This window comes from Danio rerio, chromosome 11 (genome assembly GCF_049306965.1).
Source record: "Danio rerio strain Tuebingen ecotype United States chromosome 11, GRCz12tu, whole genome shotgun sequence".
NCBI lineage: Eukaryota > Metazoa > Chordata > Actinopteri > Cypriniformes > Danionidae > Danio > Danio rerio.
The window spans coordinates 5,438,489-5,452,203 of NC_133186.1; the positions used below are offsets into that span (position 1 = coordinate 5,438,489).

General features: G+C 38.6%; 1 protein-coding gene across 4 annotated transcripts in view; it reads left to right on the forward strand.

Annotated features, from left to right (window-relative positions):
• Positions 1-13,715, forward strand: part of ptprga (protein tyrosine phosphatase receptor type Ga) — a 502,971-nt gene that overhangs the window by 297,545 nt on the left and 191,711 nt on the right. For all 4 annotated transcript variants that reach the window (NM_001329864.1, XM_073915995.1, XM_073915997.1 and 1 more), the window contains 1 exon segment: positions 5,772-5,920. In NM_001329864.1, the coding sequence (NP_001316793.1) occupies positions 5,772-5,920 (149 nt within the window).

Below are 13,715 nucleotides of genomic sequence, written 5' to 3' on the forward strand. Positions count from 1 at the left end.
TTATGGCATGGCGTGTTATCCTGCTAATCTGTACACTAAGATTCTTTGTAGAAAGCTTTGCTCCATCTCAACTCAACAAGCTGGAGGTTTACTAGATCCAGCTTTACTGACAAAATGCGCATGAAAACTGCCCAGCTCTGAGTGCTCCATCATGATGTTGATAATTCATTTATTTAATTTCATTTCGGCTTTGTTCCTCTATTAATCTGGGTTCGCCACAGCGGAATGAACCGCCAACTTATTCAGCATATGTTTTTAAGCAGCAGATGCCCTTCCAGCTGCAACACATCCCTGAAAAACATCCATACACACTCATTCACACACATACACTACGGCCAATTTAGCTTACTCAATTCACCTGTACCTCGTCTTTGGACTTGTTAGGAAAACCGGAGCACCCAGAGGAAACCCACACATCAGGGAGAACATGCAAATTCCACACAGAAATGCCAACTGACCAAGCCAAGGCTCGAACTAGCAACCTTCTATCTGTGAGGTGATCATGCTACCCACTATGCCACCGTGACACCAATAAATGACACTTTGCACAGAATGTAAGCGTTCAGACATCATACTTTAAAGCTCTATCAAACTTTTATGATGCGATCTCCTCCTGAACTTTTCCCAGCCGAATTCACAATCTACAGTCTTGCACCATTAAGCCGTGCTGCGGCGGAGCATATTGAGGAAGTAAACACAGACACGAATTGCCCAGCGTTTCCCTCCTTAACATAATCCGTGCGGAGGAAGACAAATGTCCCGCTGTTGTCCCATGAATAATGGAGAGCTGCTCTCCTATTTATAACTGACACATGAGTGTTTTATCAGCAAAATAATCACCTGGAACAGGTCGACACAATAAACCTACAGACCCGGCGCCTCTGAATAATGCATGCCTCAATCAATGATTTAAATCGCTTTCTCTGTGGACGGCTTCAACGTCAAGTAACCTTTGACCTTCTCACCTTGAGCGAACGCTCATTAGGGATGCCCCGAATAGAAATAATTGTTAGTGTGTTAGTGTGTTCGAATCCTGCCATCCACACCAAACAAAAGGTGAGTCTCAGATCAGTTCCTAATGTACTCTTCAAATGAAAAACACATGGAAAATGGACCGAAGACAATGCAACCTAGTGCTGTGCGATTAATCGAAATCAACCCGCAATCGTGATTTGAAACAATGCAATTAGTTAATCGCAAGAGGCTGCAATATGAAATATATATATATACACACAGTTGAAGTCAGAATTATTATCCCCCCTGTTTATTTCTTCCCCTAATTTCTGTTTAACAGAGAGAAGATTTCTTCAACACACTTCTAAACATAATAGTTTTAATAACTCATTTCTAATAATATTTATTTTATCTTTGCCATGATGACAGTAAATAATATTTGACTATATTAAAAGGCTTAACTAGGTTAATTAGGTTAACTAGGCAGGTTAGGGTAATAAGGCAAGTTGTTGTATAACGATGGTTTGTTCTGTAGACTATCGAAATTAATATAGCTTAAAGAGGCTAATAATTTTGTCCTTAAAATGGCTTTTAAAAAATTGAAAACTAATTTCATTCTTGCCGAAATAAAACAAATAAGACTTTCTCCAGAAGAAAAAATATTATCAGACATACTGTGAAAATTTCCTTGCTCTGTTAAACATCATTTGGGAAATATTTGAAAAAGATAAAAAAATTTAAAGGAGGGCTAATAATTCTGACTTCAGCTGTGTATATTATTTGATTTCCCTAGCCCAGAGCAAATGCGTGACTGCCGTCACATGTGTGACTGTTTTACTAGCCAATTGAGTGAGCACACTTTTGTTCTGCCTAATCAGAATTGCGCAACCGAACTAAGAACAGGAACTCGCGGAAGAGTGGAATGATGACATTTGCTGCAGCAGAAGCATTAATAGACAAATTAATATCAAAGAAAAACAGGGTCCCACTTTATATTAAGTGTCCTTAACTACTATGTACTTACATTAAAAAAATAAATACAATGTACTTACTGTGTTTATAATGTATTTGAGAACACTTGTGGTGCTTTTGAGTTGGGATAGAGGTTGGGTTATGGACAGGTTTGATGGCATGGGTAGGTTTAAGGGTGGGTTAAGGTGTAAGGGATGATCAACAGTGCATTTACAAGTGTAATTACAAAAGTTAGTAACAGATGTAATTACATACATGTATTTAATCAAGCATAAGTACACAGTAAATTTATGTAGTTACACAATAAGTACATTGTAACAAACTATTAGTTCCTATGTGAATACATTTTAGATAAGGCCACTTAATATAAAGTGGGACCAAAAACAGGAAATTGGTAATATGGGAATATTTTGTTTTCAAAGTCACAGACACCGAACAAAAACTGGTAATTTGTAAGAACCAGCTCCTAAAAAAAAGAGTGTTTTGCAAAGAGGTCAACTGAAACTACCAGTGACTAATAATAAGCTACACTATCTTCCTTATTTGAGTTCAACACGTTTAAGGAAAGGTAAGGTCATTTTATTTGTGCGTACTGTTTCCTGTGTTTCATTTCAGAATATTTAAAAACAAATCGGAATAACTGTTTAAGTAAGTTAATATCTTTTCAGTTCCTTTTTTTAACTATCACTCACTGCATTTTAGCAGTAAGAAGCTACGATACAGATTATTTATACATGTTCTCCCCGTGATCATGTGGGTTTCCTCCGGGTGCTCAGGTTTCCCCCACAAGTCCAAAGACATGCGCTATAGGTGAATTGAATAAGCTAAATTGTCTGTGGTGTGCGAGTTGATGTGTATGGATAATTCCCAGTGATGGGTTGCAGCTGGAAGGGCATCTTCAGCGTGAAACATATGCTGGATAAGTTGGTGGTTTATTCCGAAGTGGCGACCCCAGAATAATAAAAAGACTAAGCCGAAAAGAAAATGAATGAATGATGGCATAACAGTCAAAATAAGAGCTTATGGATGGGACAATATTGGACCTTAAATCTCTGGGGGATGGGTCTTTTGAACCACCCGAAACTGACTACGACCCTGTAATAATAAAACATCACATTTTTTTGCTCAAAATTAAGAATCAAATAGAGTGCATTGCATTTTGTGCATAGTATTCTACTCAGTGTGCTTGATTCCACTTTATTTATACTGAAAAACCACCTACTGCAGATGATATACTTTCTCAATACTGCAGGAAAAGTAAAAGCAGCATGCTATTCCAAACATAGAGGTTTTTTTGGAGCTATGTGTGTGTATTGTTGGACTGCCCAGTGCTCAGGCTTCTCACGGACCCCCCCGCCCAAATTAAACTCGAGAAATTCATGAGATCTTGGAACCTTGAAGATACATTTGCATTGATCAAGGATTTACTGGCAAGCGAGGCCTAGTTTTCACATGCTGCCGTTCCAAGGTCCTGCTGGCTTAGCCGTCTAATTCCTGCCTGTTTGTTAAAGCTCATGAAGCTCAACGCTGGAATAACTAATGAAACCGATTCTCCCTCTCATGTCGGATTACGTCAAAGAATCAACAAGAGACCGAACGACTTAAAGTGTGGAGAGAAGGACGCTTGTTGTTTTGTGTGTTTTTTTTTCCCAGGCTGTTTGTGTGTGAGTGTACCATCTTACTTTTTGCCCCTGGCACCTCGGAGCCACTTCACGTTGCTGTGGTGACGGATTTCAGCCTGCCACCAGTTGATTGCTTCAATATCTCAGCGTTTGGACACTAGCCTGTTTCGCTAAGATTACAAGCGAGGTTTCAGAGGAGCCGTTCTTTTAAATAGGACACAAACCTCTGGTGGCAAGCTAAAATCATTCGGAAATTCAATCAGAAAAGGAAATCTGCCCAACAAAGGCTACGCTATTTAGGGTCGCGCCCATTAATTAAAGTCCGGTCCTGGTGCGAAAGACCAATTTGTGATTTCTAAATGCTTTTTTTTGGATGGAAAAGCTTTCATTATTGGTTCATCCTTTTTTAAGACCTGGGTTTTATGAAATAACAAAAGAAATCAAAAAGAGCGATTTGACAGAGAGAGAAGGGGAAATGTCTTCTCTCAGACAAATTATTGCTTCATTTGGCACATGGCCTTCTGAGGGCGACAGCAATGGCAGAAAGGAAGTGTGCACTCAAAAGAAAGATTTTGCTGCTTGTTCAAACTACTTATTTAAAATGAGCTGAAACGACTCAATTCTTGAGGTTTTTGTGAGACAATTTTTTTTAATGGGGAAATGAAGCAGTTTGTCAAATTTACATTATTTTGTACACTCGATTCTACTTTAATTAAAATATATTAAACAAACTCTATTAATGTAACCATTTAGAAGAAAACGGCATGTTTTACTATAGATTTTAGACATGGGGCGCCACCGTGTATAATATTGCTGTGTCTGAATATCGCTGGATTTGTTCCGTTCCCTCAGCTGAACAGATATAGTAGAAGTAAAGGACTGAACACGGAGACTGGAAACCTAATTAAATCCAATGCGTGAAGTTGTGGATGTGGAGCTGCTGCAAATACAAGCATCAGATGTGTGTCTAATATAAATATATATATATATATATATATATATATATATATATATATATATATATATATATATATATATATATATATATATACATATATATATATTATATTTTTTTCTATTTATTTGATTCACTCTCTGTAGTATACTGCCTAACTGCATATGGCAGGGGTGGCCAACACTGTTCCTGAAAAGCCACCTTCCTGCAGATTTTAGTTGCAACTCATATCAAACACACCTGCCTGTAATTATCACATGGTGTTCAGGTTCTAATTAATTGGTTCAGGTGTGTTTGATATGGGCAGCAACTGAAATCTGCAGGAAGGTGGCTCTCCAGGAACAGGGTTGGCCACCCCTGGCCTATGGCTACACTGACTGACAATATTTACACAGCAGAGGCACAGCGCGTGCTAGTAGAGGCGTGACTAGACGTGACACTTCCTGGTGACTTAAAGCCGATCCGCGAATCACAGCACATTATGTTAGCTGACCAATCAGAGCCTCTTGAGGGTGGGCTTTTGGAGGAACTAGGATATATGGTAGTCGTTTTTTTTTTTTTTTGTTAGCTGAGTAGCTGTATATAATCAAAGTAAGAGATATGAAAAAATAACATGATTTTCTTTAAGTGAAGCATGAGCACACATTGCTTTGCATCTTATAATATACCTGCCAACACTCTTGTTTTTCCCAGGAGTTTCCCGTATTTCAGACCCGTCTACCGCCACCCTCCCTTTTTGTTATTTCTCCTGGAAAACTCACATAATTTCATCCCCCACCCCCTCACCCACCGCCATTTTATTTAATGTTTGACGTAATCTCAATCTAAACATAAAGAGAAGTTGGGGCAGTGTAGCTCCTCCCCTTTTTAAAAAACAGCCAACAGCGTTTTGTTTTACCAATTTGTTTATGCACTGCTAGTGAGGATGGTTGAACTCCAGTGCATCAAAAATGGGGGGAGAGGGGTACTGTTTTGGTGCACACTAACTTATACTGTGGATATCCTAAGGAACAATACTAATCCTAACTTCTAAAAAACTTTTATTTAATTTCATGGTACCTCTAAGGTAACTAACTTTTCACTCCCTTTTTCATTTTGACTAAATTAATTCTTAAAAAAACTGAATGTTTTGCATATATAGAGAATGCTTCTTGGTTTAAGAATGTTGAGATATTTGGACTAGAAAAATCTAAGTAAGAACACTTTTTTGCAGTGAATGTATTTGTTTTATTTACATGAAATGAAAGCTCTTTCTTTTTTCCTCACAGTGGCGATCTTTCTAAAGGACGATTATTTTGTGAGAGGAGCCGGGCTACCGGGCCGTTTCAAAGCCGAGAAGGTGGAGTTCCACTGGGGCCAAAGCAATGGTTCCGACGGCTCGGAGCACAGCATCAATGGCAGGAGATTCCCTGTGGAGGTGAGCTTCAGCTAATCTTTCTCCAGCGTCTGTCCCATATCTAAACAACCCAGCTCCGAAAAACCCTGGCCCACTTGATTTATTTTGCAGGGTTATGCCAACTTTTGAAAATGAGACTTTTTCTTGAGGCTTTGTTTCGAAAACATTCGAGCAATGCTTTTATATATGCATATATAACCATCTGAACTAAACTTGCCGTGTCGTTTCATGTTTCATGACTCATAGCAAGTAGGTTGCTGGTTTGAGTCACGACTGGGCCAGTTGGCATTTCTGTGTGGAGTTTGCATGGTTACGTGGATTTCCTCTGGGTGCTCTGGTTTTAGTCCAAAGATATGTGGTATAGGTAAACCGAATAAGCTCAATTGGCGGTAGTGTATGAGAGTGTGTGTAAATGAGAGAGTGCATGGATGTTTCCCAGTGCTGGGTTATGACTGGAAGGGCATCCGCTGTGTAAAACATATGCCTGGTTCTCTCCACTGTAGCGACCCCTGATTTTTAGAGATTAAGACAAGCCCCAATGTGTAACCCACTGGTTCTACTGCACCCAACCTGTTCTGAGCTGAAATCGAATTGGCAATTCTTTGTATGGGATTCAGTTGTTCTAAGAAAGTGGCTAAAGACCATGACCTCTGTCGCTAGAGCACCTTTTGAGGTCAGAGCAGTGAGGTTTACCTGCATAGCCTTTCGCTAGCTGACCTCTGTTACACTCACCTCCCGTAAACCTCACTTCTATCCCGGACGAGCCCCCACAAGTAATCCACCGATCCTACTGCACCCAACCCAGTCTAAGCTGGTATCAAACCGGCAATTTTTTTGTGTCAGAGTCGGTTGCTCTAACAAGGAGGTTAAAGATCACGGCCTCTAGTGTGGTTAACCTGCATAGCACTTTGCTAGCTGGCCTCCGTTACACTAGTATTGCATAATAATTTGTTAAATATTATGTAACTCACCAAACATGGGGACAAAACAGATGATTAATTAAAAATTAGTAGCTTAAACTAGAATGTTTATAAAATATGTTTGAAAAAATGTAATAAAGAAAAAGGAAAAAGAACTACTCTCTATTAAACAGCGGAATAAAAATTTCACAGGAGGGCTAATCATTTTGTAAATCATATATGAGTTACAGTATATTAAAATGTATTGTATCATTACTTCTCAAATACATTAATCCAAAAAATAAATCTGAAGCTGTATGTAGTCCCTGGTAGTCTTTGTATGGAGAGAAAGCTGGAGGAGTCTTGCTGGTTTGTATAGAGGAGGAACGGGCTGTCTCGTATGTGTGTAAAGGCGTTCCTGTATTGATTGAACAGAACATTATGGAGACGAGCGCTCTCTTGGGTCTGATCACTGGCTGCTTGTGTCTCTCTTTGCCATTCTGATTTATCATTATGGTCGCCTGGCACCTCTCGTGCACGCTCGAGACCAGTTTTATCGGCCAGCCTCAGATATGCAAGTGATCAGAATTTTTTGGCTTGTCTTTCAACGTTAAGTGCGATGGACATTGTTTGGTTTTGGTGGTTGTAGTTTTATCGCCGACCTCCCACCCAACCTAATTTAGAGAGTAAAATATGTGTTCTTTGCCCGCATTAGCAGCCCTTGTATTGGCAGTTTGATGGGGCTGGGTGTGATGATGTCATCCTGTTACAAATCACATCGGTGCTGAAGGTCTACTGCACTCCTACCAGTCTGGTTTTAGTGAACTTGCAATATTGTCTAAAGGGCCTAAATACATGCAAAGCCATTCCAATATTTTGTTCAACTCCAAATATTGACCACAGCACCAGTTAGCCCCACAGCAGCTCAATGAAAGAGAGGGAGATTTGCAGTGATTCCCTACTGCTTTATTCATTTAACCTAACAAATGCAATGCTTAAACCATCACTGTGCCTCTCGTGATCTGTTCTTTTGCTCATTCACTCTCTACTCCATAATTTTTTGGTTTTTTTTACTAGTAGTGTCATGGAGCCACTATGGCACACCTGTCTTTGGGAATATTTGTCCATGCCTCTTCGCAGTACCTCTCAAGCTCTATCAGGTTGGATGGGAAGCGATGGTGTACAGCCATTTTCAGATCTCTCCAGAGATGTTCAAAAGGATTTAGGTCTGGGGTCTGGCTGGGCCACTCATAGACATTCACCGAGTTGTTGTGAAACCACAAAAAAACATGATATTGATCTTTTTTGTTCTTTGAGTCATTGTTCTGCTGGAAGATGAACCGTCGCCCCAGTCTGAGGTCAAGAGCACTCTGAAGCAGGTTTTCATTCAGGATGTCTCTGTACATTGCTGCATTCATCTTTCCCTCTATCCTGACTAGTCTTCCAGTTCCTGCTGCTGAAAAACATCCCCACAGCATGATGCTGCCACCACCATGCTTCACTGTAGAGATGGTATTAGCCTAGTGATGAGTGCTGGCTGGTTTTCTCCAAACATAACGCCTGGCAAAGAGTTTAAATTTAGTCTCATCAGACAAGAGAACTTAGTTTCTTATGGTCTGAGAGTCCAGGTGGGGAGAGGCTTCTGTATGGCTACTCTACCATTCAGGCCTGATTGGTGGATTGCTGCACAGATGGTTGTCCTTCTGTAAGGTTCTCCTCTCTCCACAGAAAAGCACTTTAGCTCAGACAGAGTGATCATCAGGTTATTGATCACCTCCCTGACTAAGGCCCTTCTCCCCAGATCACTCAGCTTAGATGGCCGGCCAGCTCTAGGAAGAGTCCTGGTAGTTCCAAACATCTTCCACTTACGGATGATGGAGGCCACTGTGCTCATTGGAAGTTTCAGAGCAGCAGACATTTTTCTGGATTCTTCTCCAGCCTTGTGCCTCGAGACAATCCTGTCTCGGAGGTCTACAGACCATTCCTTTGTCTTCATGCTTGGTTTGTGCTTCGGCATGCACTGTCAACCCTTAGACCGTATATAGACAGGTGTATGCCTTTTCAAATAATGTCCAATCAACTGAATTGACCATAGGTGAACTCCAATTAAGCTGCTGAAACATCTCGAGAATGACCAGTGGAAACGGAATGTGCCTGAGCTCAATTTAGAGCTTCACGGCAAAAGCCGTGAACGTGATTTTTTATTTTTAATAAATTTACAATTTAAAACATATTTTTCACATTGTCGTTATGGGGTATTGTGTGTAGAATTTTGAGGAAATAAATTAATTTAGTTTTGGAATAAGGTTGTAACGTAAAAAAATGTGGAAAAAGTGAAGCGCTATGAATACTTTCCGGATGCACCGTAACACTTGTGTTTATGAGATCAGCCAGATTAGTGAGTTCTGATCAAGTCATTAAAGGTAATTATCGGCCGATACCAATCGTCAAATATGTACCGAGCTCACATATTCGATTTCTTTTGCATACATTTCTACATATGAATGAGGCTTAAACATGATCTAAGTAAATCAGAATCTTAGCTGTATGTCTGCCATATCTGATCCAAAATAAATCATTGGGTCACTTGAATGCAGTGTAAACACAGCCTAATTGATCCTCCATTTTCTAAATTTGCATTTGCAAACAGTTCAACCTTCTTTCTTCCGACAGTGACTTTTGTACAGTCTCACTAGAGCGATCTGTGTTTAGGTTCCTCTCATGTCTGTCTGTCTGTAGTGTGTTTGACTTGTGCGCTCTGTCACATTTAGTGGATGTGTGTTGAGCCTGAAGCGCGAAGAATGTAGATGAGGCTGCTCTTTTCACTCCGTTACGCAATCCGAGCTGTACAAAGAAAAAGACAAAGAGACAGACGCTAGAAAGGATAGTTTGAAACATCACAGAAGCAGTGCTGACATAAGATGGCAATAAGAGAAAATGCTAGAGGTGAGGTCAAAAACAGAGCCTGTATCACATTTTCTTGTGAATAATTGTTAAAGCTTTTATCACAGCATACAGTATTATCGGGATGTTATGGTATACAGTATTAATGCGATTTCTTGGTATACAGTGTTATCGCGATATCATGGTATACAGTATTATCGTGATATCACGGTATACAGTGTTATCATGATATACAGTATTATCGCAATATTACGGTAAAAAGTATTATAGTGATATCACGGTAGGCAGTATTATCACGATATACAGTATTATCGCAATATTACGGTAAAAAGTATTATCGTGATATCACGGTATGCAATATTATCACGATATACAGTATTATCGCAATATTACGGTACAAAGTATTATTGTGATATCACGGTATGCAGTATTATCACAATATCACAGTATACAGTTTAATCACGATATCACGATATACAGTATTATCGCAATATTTCTGTATACAGTATTATCGTGATATCACGGTATGCAGTATTATCACGATATACAGTATTATTGCAATATCACAGTATATAGTATTATTGCAATATCACAGTATACAGTATTATCACGGTATACAATATTATTGTAATATCATAGTATACAGTTTTATCGCGATATCACAGTATACAGTATCATCATGATATCACGATATACAGTATTATCATGATATCATGGTTTACAGTATTATTACGATATCATGGTATACAGAATTATAATGATATCACAGTATACAGTATTATCGCGATATTATGATATACAGTATTATCTTATTTGCGGATTTGAGATACAGAGCAAAGAACGGTTCCAAAAATTGAGTAAGACAAAAACAAAGCCAACAAAAAATAAAAATAATAACTAAACTAAAATAAAATAAAAATAAATCAAGTAAATAACAGGGTGAGAATATGGTAAAATCAGAAAACGTGGTTAAAATCTGGGAGGCTTTTCTTTTTCTGGATTGCTTTTCAAAACACTATTAGTTGGGTTAAGGGAATTGGGTTGCCGCTGGTCAATCGGTTCTTTTTTAAACACTATCGGTTGAGTTAAGGGAAGGAGGTGGGAGGGGTTATCGATTGGTTGGTCAGTCAATCGAAAGCAGCCCTATTGGATTTACGTGAGAACAGCAGGCATGAATGGCACTCGCGAAAGAAATTTGAAATCTATAAATGCGTACACGGCGACCTCTGGTGAATATGCGAAAGCAAAAACTGCAAAAAAAAGTATCTCCTGGGACAAATTTGGTCCTCACCAGAAATGTATATAGAGGAACGTTTTTTAGAATAAGCCTGAATTGAAATCTATGGCTACAGGTTACAACATTTTCCAAAATATCTTGCAAATGATGAGTATATTTATCATTTTTGTAGGTCAGATTAACATCTGAATATTCTTAAAAGGCACTATAATAAACAATTATTAAATAATAAACAATTATTTACTGTATTTTGAAGTGCTATTATCAAAATATATTGAACTATTGAATAGCGTCATTTGTCTAATCAAGACATTTAAAAAAAGTCTGGAGCTGAAGTGAAGTGTGGCCTATTATGAATTAGTCTTCACCAGCCGAGACACTAGCTTACAACCAACATGCTCATTAACGAAACTAATTGAGTCAGAAAGCTAATTAAAGCTATCAGCAGTGGGGCCCGGTGGTTTTCCTGGCATGACGTCACGTGTTTTGGTTTCTGCTTCTCTTCACGAAAGCTCTCAGATACAGATCCTTCAAGCAGCACTCTCGGACAACGGTGTCACCTGTGGATTATAACCATTTACAAAAACCCACATTCAGCATGAGTGCTCCTTATAAAGTGGTCATGGCATTATTTAAAGGGTGTAGACCGAGAGAAGAGGGCTCATTAAACTGAATTAATTACACTAATTAGAACCACTGAAGGATTATTGAAAGACTAGGGATGGAGAGCTTTCTGTTGTTGTTGTTGCATTGGCTTTTGTGTTTTTCCAATTCTCTTTTAAGGCTGCTTTTTTCAAATTCCAAATGATTACTCATTATACACTGATAGCCAGATAATAAAGTGTCATCACACTATCATGCTAAACCTTTCTAAGAACAATCAGGTATGGTTTTAGTTTGTATTTTCACGTTAGGCTGGAATTGCATGAATACAAACTATTATAAGTCTAGAATTCTATGGAATAAAATTGCCGTCATAAATATTTTGTGTGTTAATAAAATTTACGCATCTCTAATTATAAAAACGTAAAGGAAAATGGAACGTTCTCGTAATTTTACGAGGGTACAATTCCAAAATCTGTGATTAGAATAGACACAGATACATTTTCTTTGTCTGTTTGTATATGACAAACTTTACAAACATGAAATACAGTCTTACCACGGACACGACAACTAGATTACGAGTACGAATCAAACAACGACACTCCACTGTCAAAATTACGTCACCGCTTCCACAGGCATCAATAAACAAGCGAGAGCCATCGATCACAAGGGTGCGCTTGCTGGGCATTCAAGGCACTCAGGTAAGATTTTTGTTATTCTCTCTTTGAGAAATGTCCGCCATGAGCTGTAATAAAGGTTGAACCTTAATGAGGTACAGTTTCACTGTGTTTCTTGGACATTTTACAGAATCAAAATTAAGAACGGGCTGAGGATAGTGAGCTAGCATAATTTAAGTTAACGTTACAGGCAGCGAGCACAGAATTTCTCAGTGAAATACTAAACAGTGTTTACTATAACATGACATTTGTTGATTATGTAACCTTTGTTTAAACCAGATGGACCATTGATTTATTAAGTAATCAGGGCTTAACATTAACTTTTTTGACCACCAGCCACTGTGGCTAGTAGTTTTCCAACATTACTAGCCACTCGCCATTTTCACTAGTCACAATTTTTTTGTTGGGAAAATATATTTTATACACATATATATGACTTTGACATGCTAAAATTATTTGATTTAGAGTTTGCGTTATCTCTACATGTCTCCTCACTCATTTGTGTGTCGTGTATGAGCTTACTCAATAATCATGAGCAAATGGGTCAGGGTTTCATATATTACAATTAGTTTTCATAATTTTCAGAGCCCAAAATGGAAGGATTTACCCAATTTATTTCTGAGCACACCGTAAATAAACAGTTAATTATTTCTTAGCCACAAATTTTAAATGTGTGAAAACATACAAAATATAGCAGAATACTATAATTTTTATTTAACAAAACATGCGCAGTCATATATCCTGGCTAAAGGTCCCAGATCACCAGTTAACTACACATAAATGGGGAGTTATTCTCCCATTAAAGCAATGTTATTGTAAAAGTATAATAATTAAACCATATTAATGCCAACGAAAGCAGGTAAAAACATACTGTGTGATAATGAAAGGATGATCACACACACGCATGGTTAATGATAGACCCATAAATAATCTTTTCAATGAATGGTTAAACCGAAAGCAACTGGTGCTGCTTATAATAAGTCAACTCTGGAACTCTTGAAAGCAGCAAGATTGTAGTTAGGTGAACGTTCCACCCTTTTTGTTCAGTCTATTTGAAAGAGAATCGATCGCATCAGTTGTGTTTCCAGAGACAGTTCCAGTTCCAGTTTCCAGACGCGTTATAAACAGTCGCACGCCTCACCTCAGCTGTTAGCGCGAGTGTTTATCCTCTCATTTGGTATTTACAGTACCTGCTAGTTCCGAACGCAATTATTTTTGTCAGTCGTTTTGCTTCCCGAACGCCTGTGCATGCAAATTGGACCATCCTTATTGTTGAACCCTGTTTTTAAAGAGCCCATATTATACATGAAATAGGGTCATATCTTGGTTGTAAGGGTGTCCAACAACAGTTTAATATGCATGCAAGGTCAAAAAACACTTTCATGGTCTTATAATCTGCATTTATTTTTACCTAATTATCCCAGCGACTCCTGTATGAATCGTCCAGTGATTCATTTGTTCCCAAACCCCTCCTTAGCGCGAAGCTAATCTGCGCT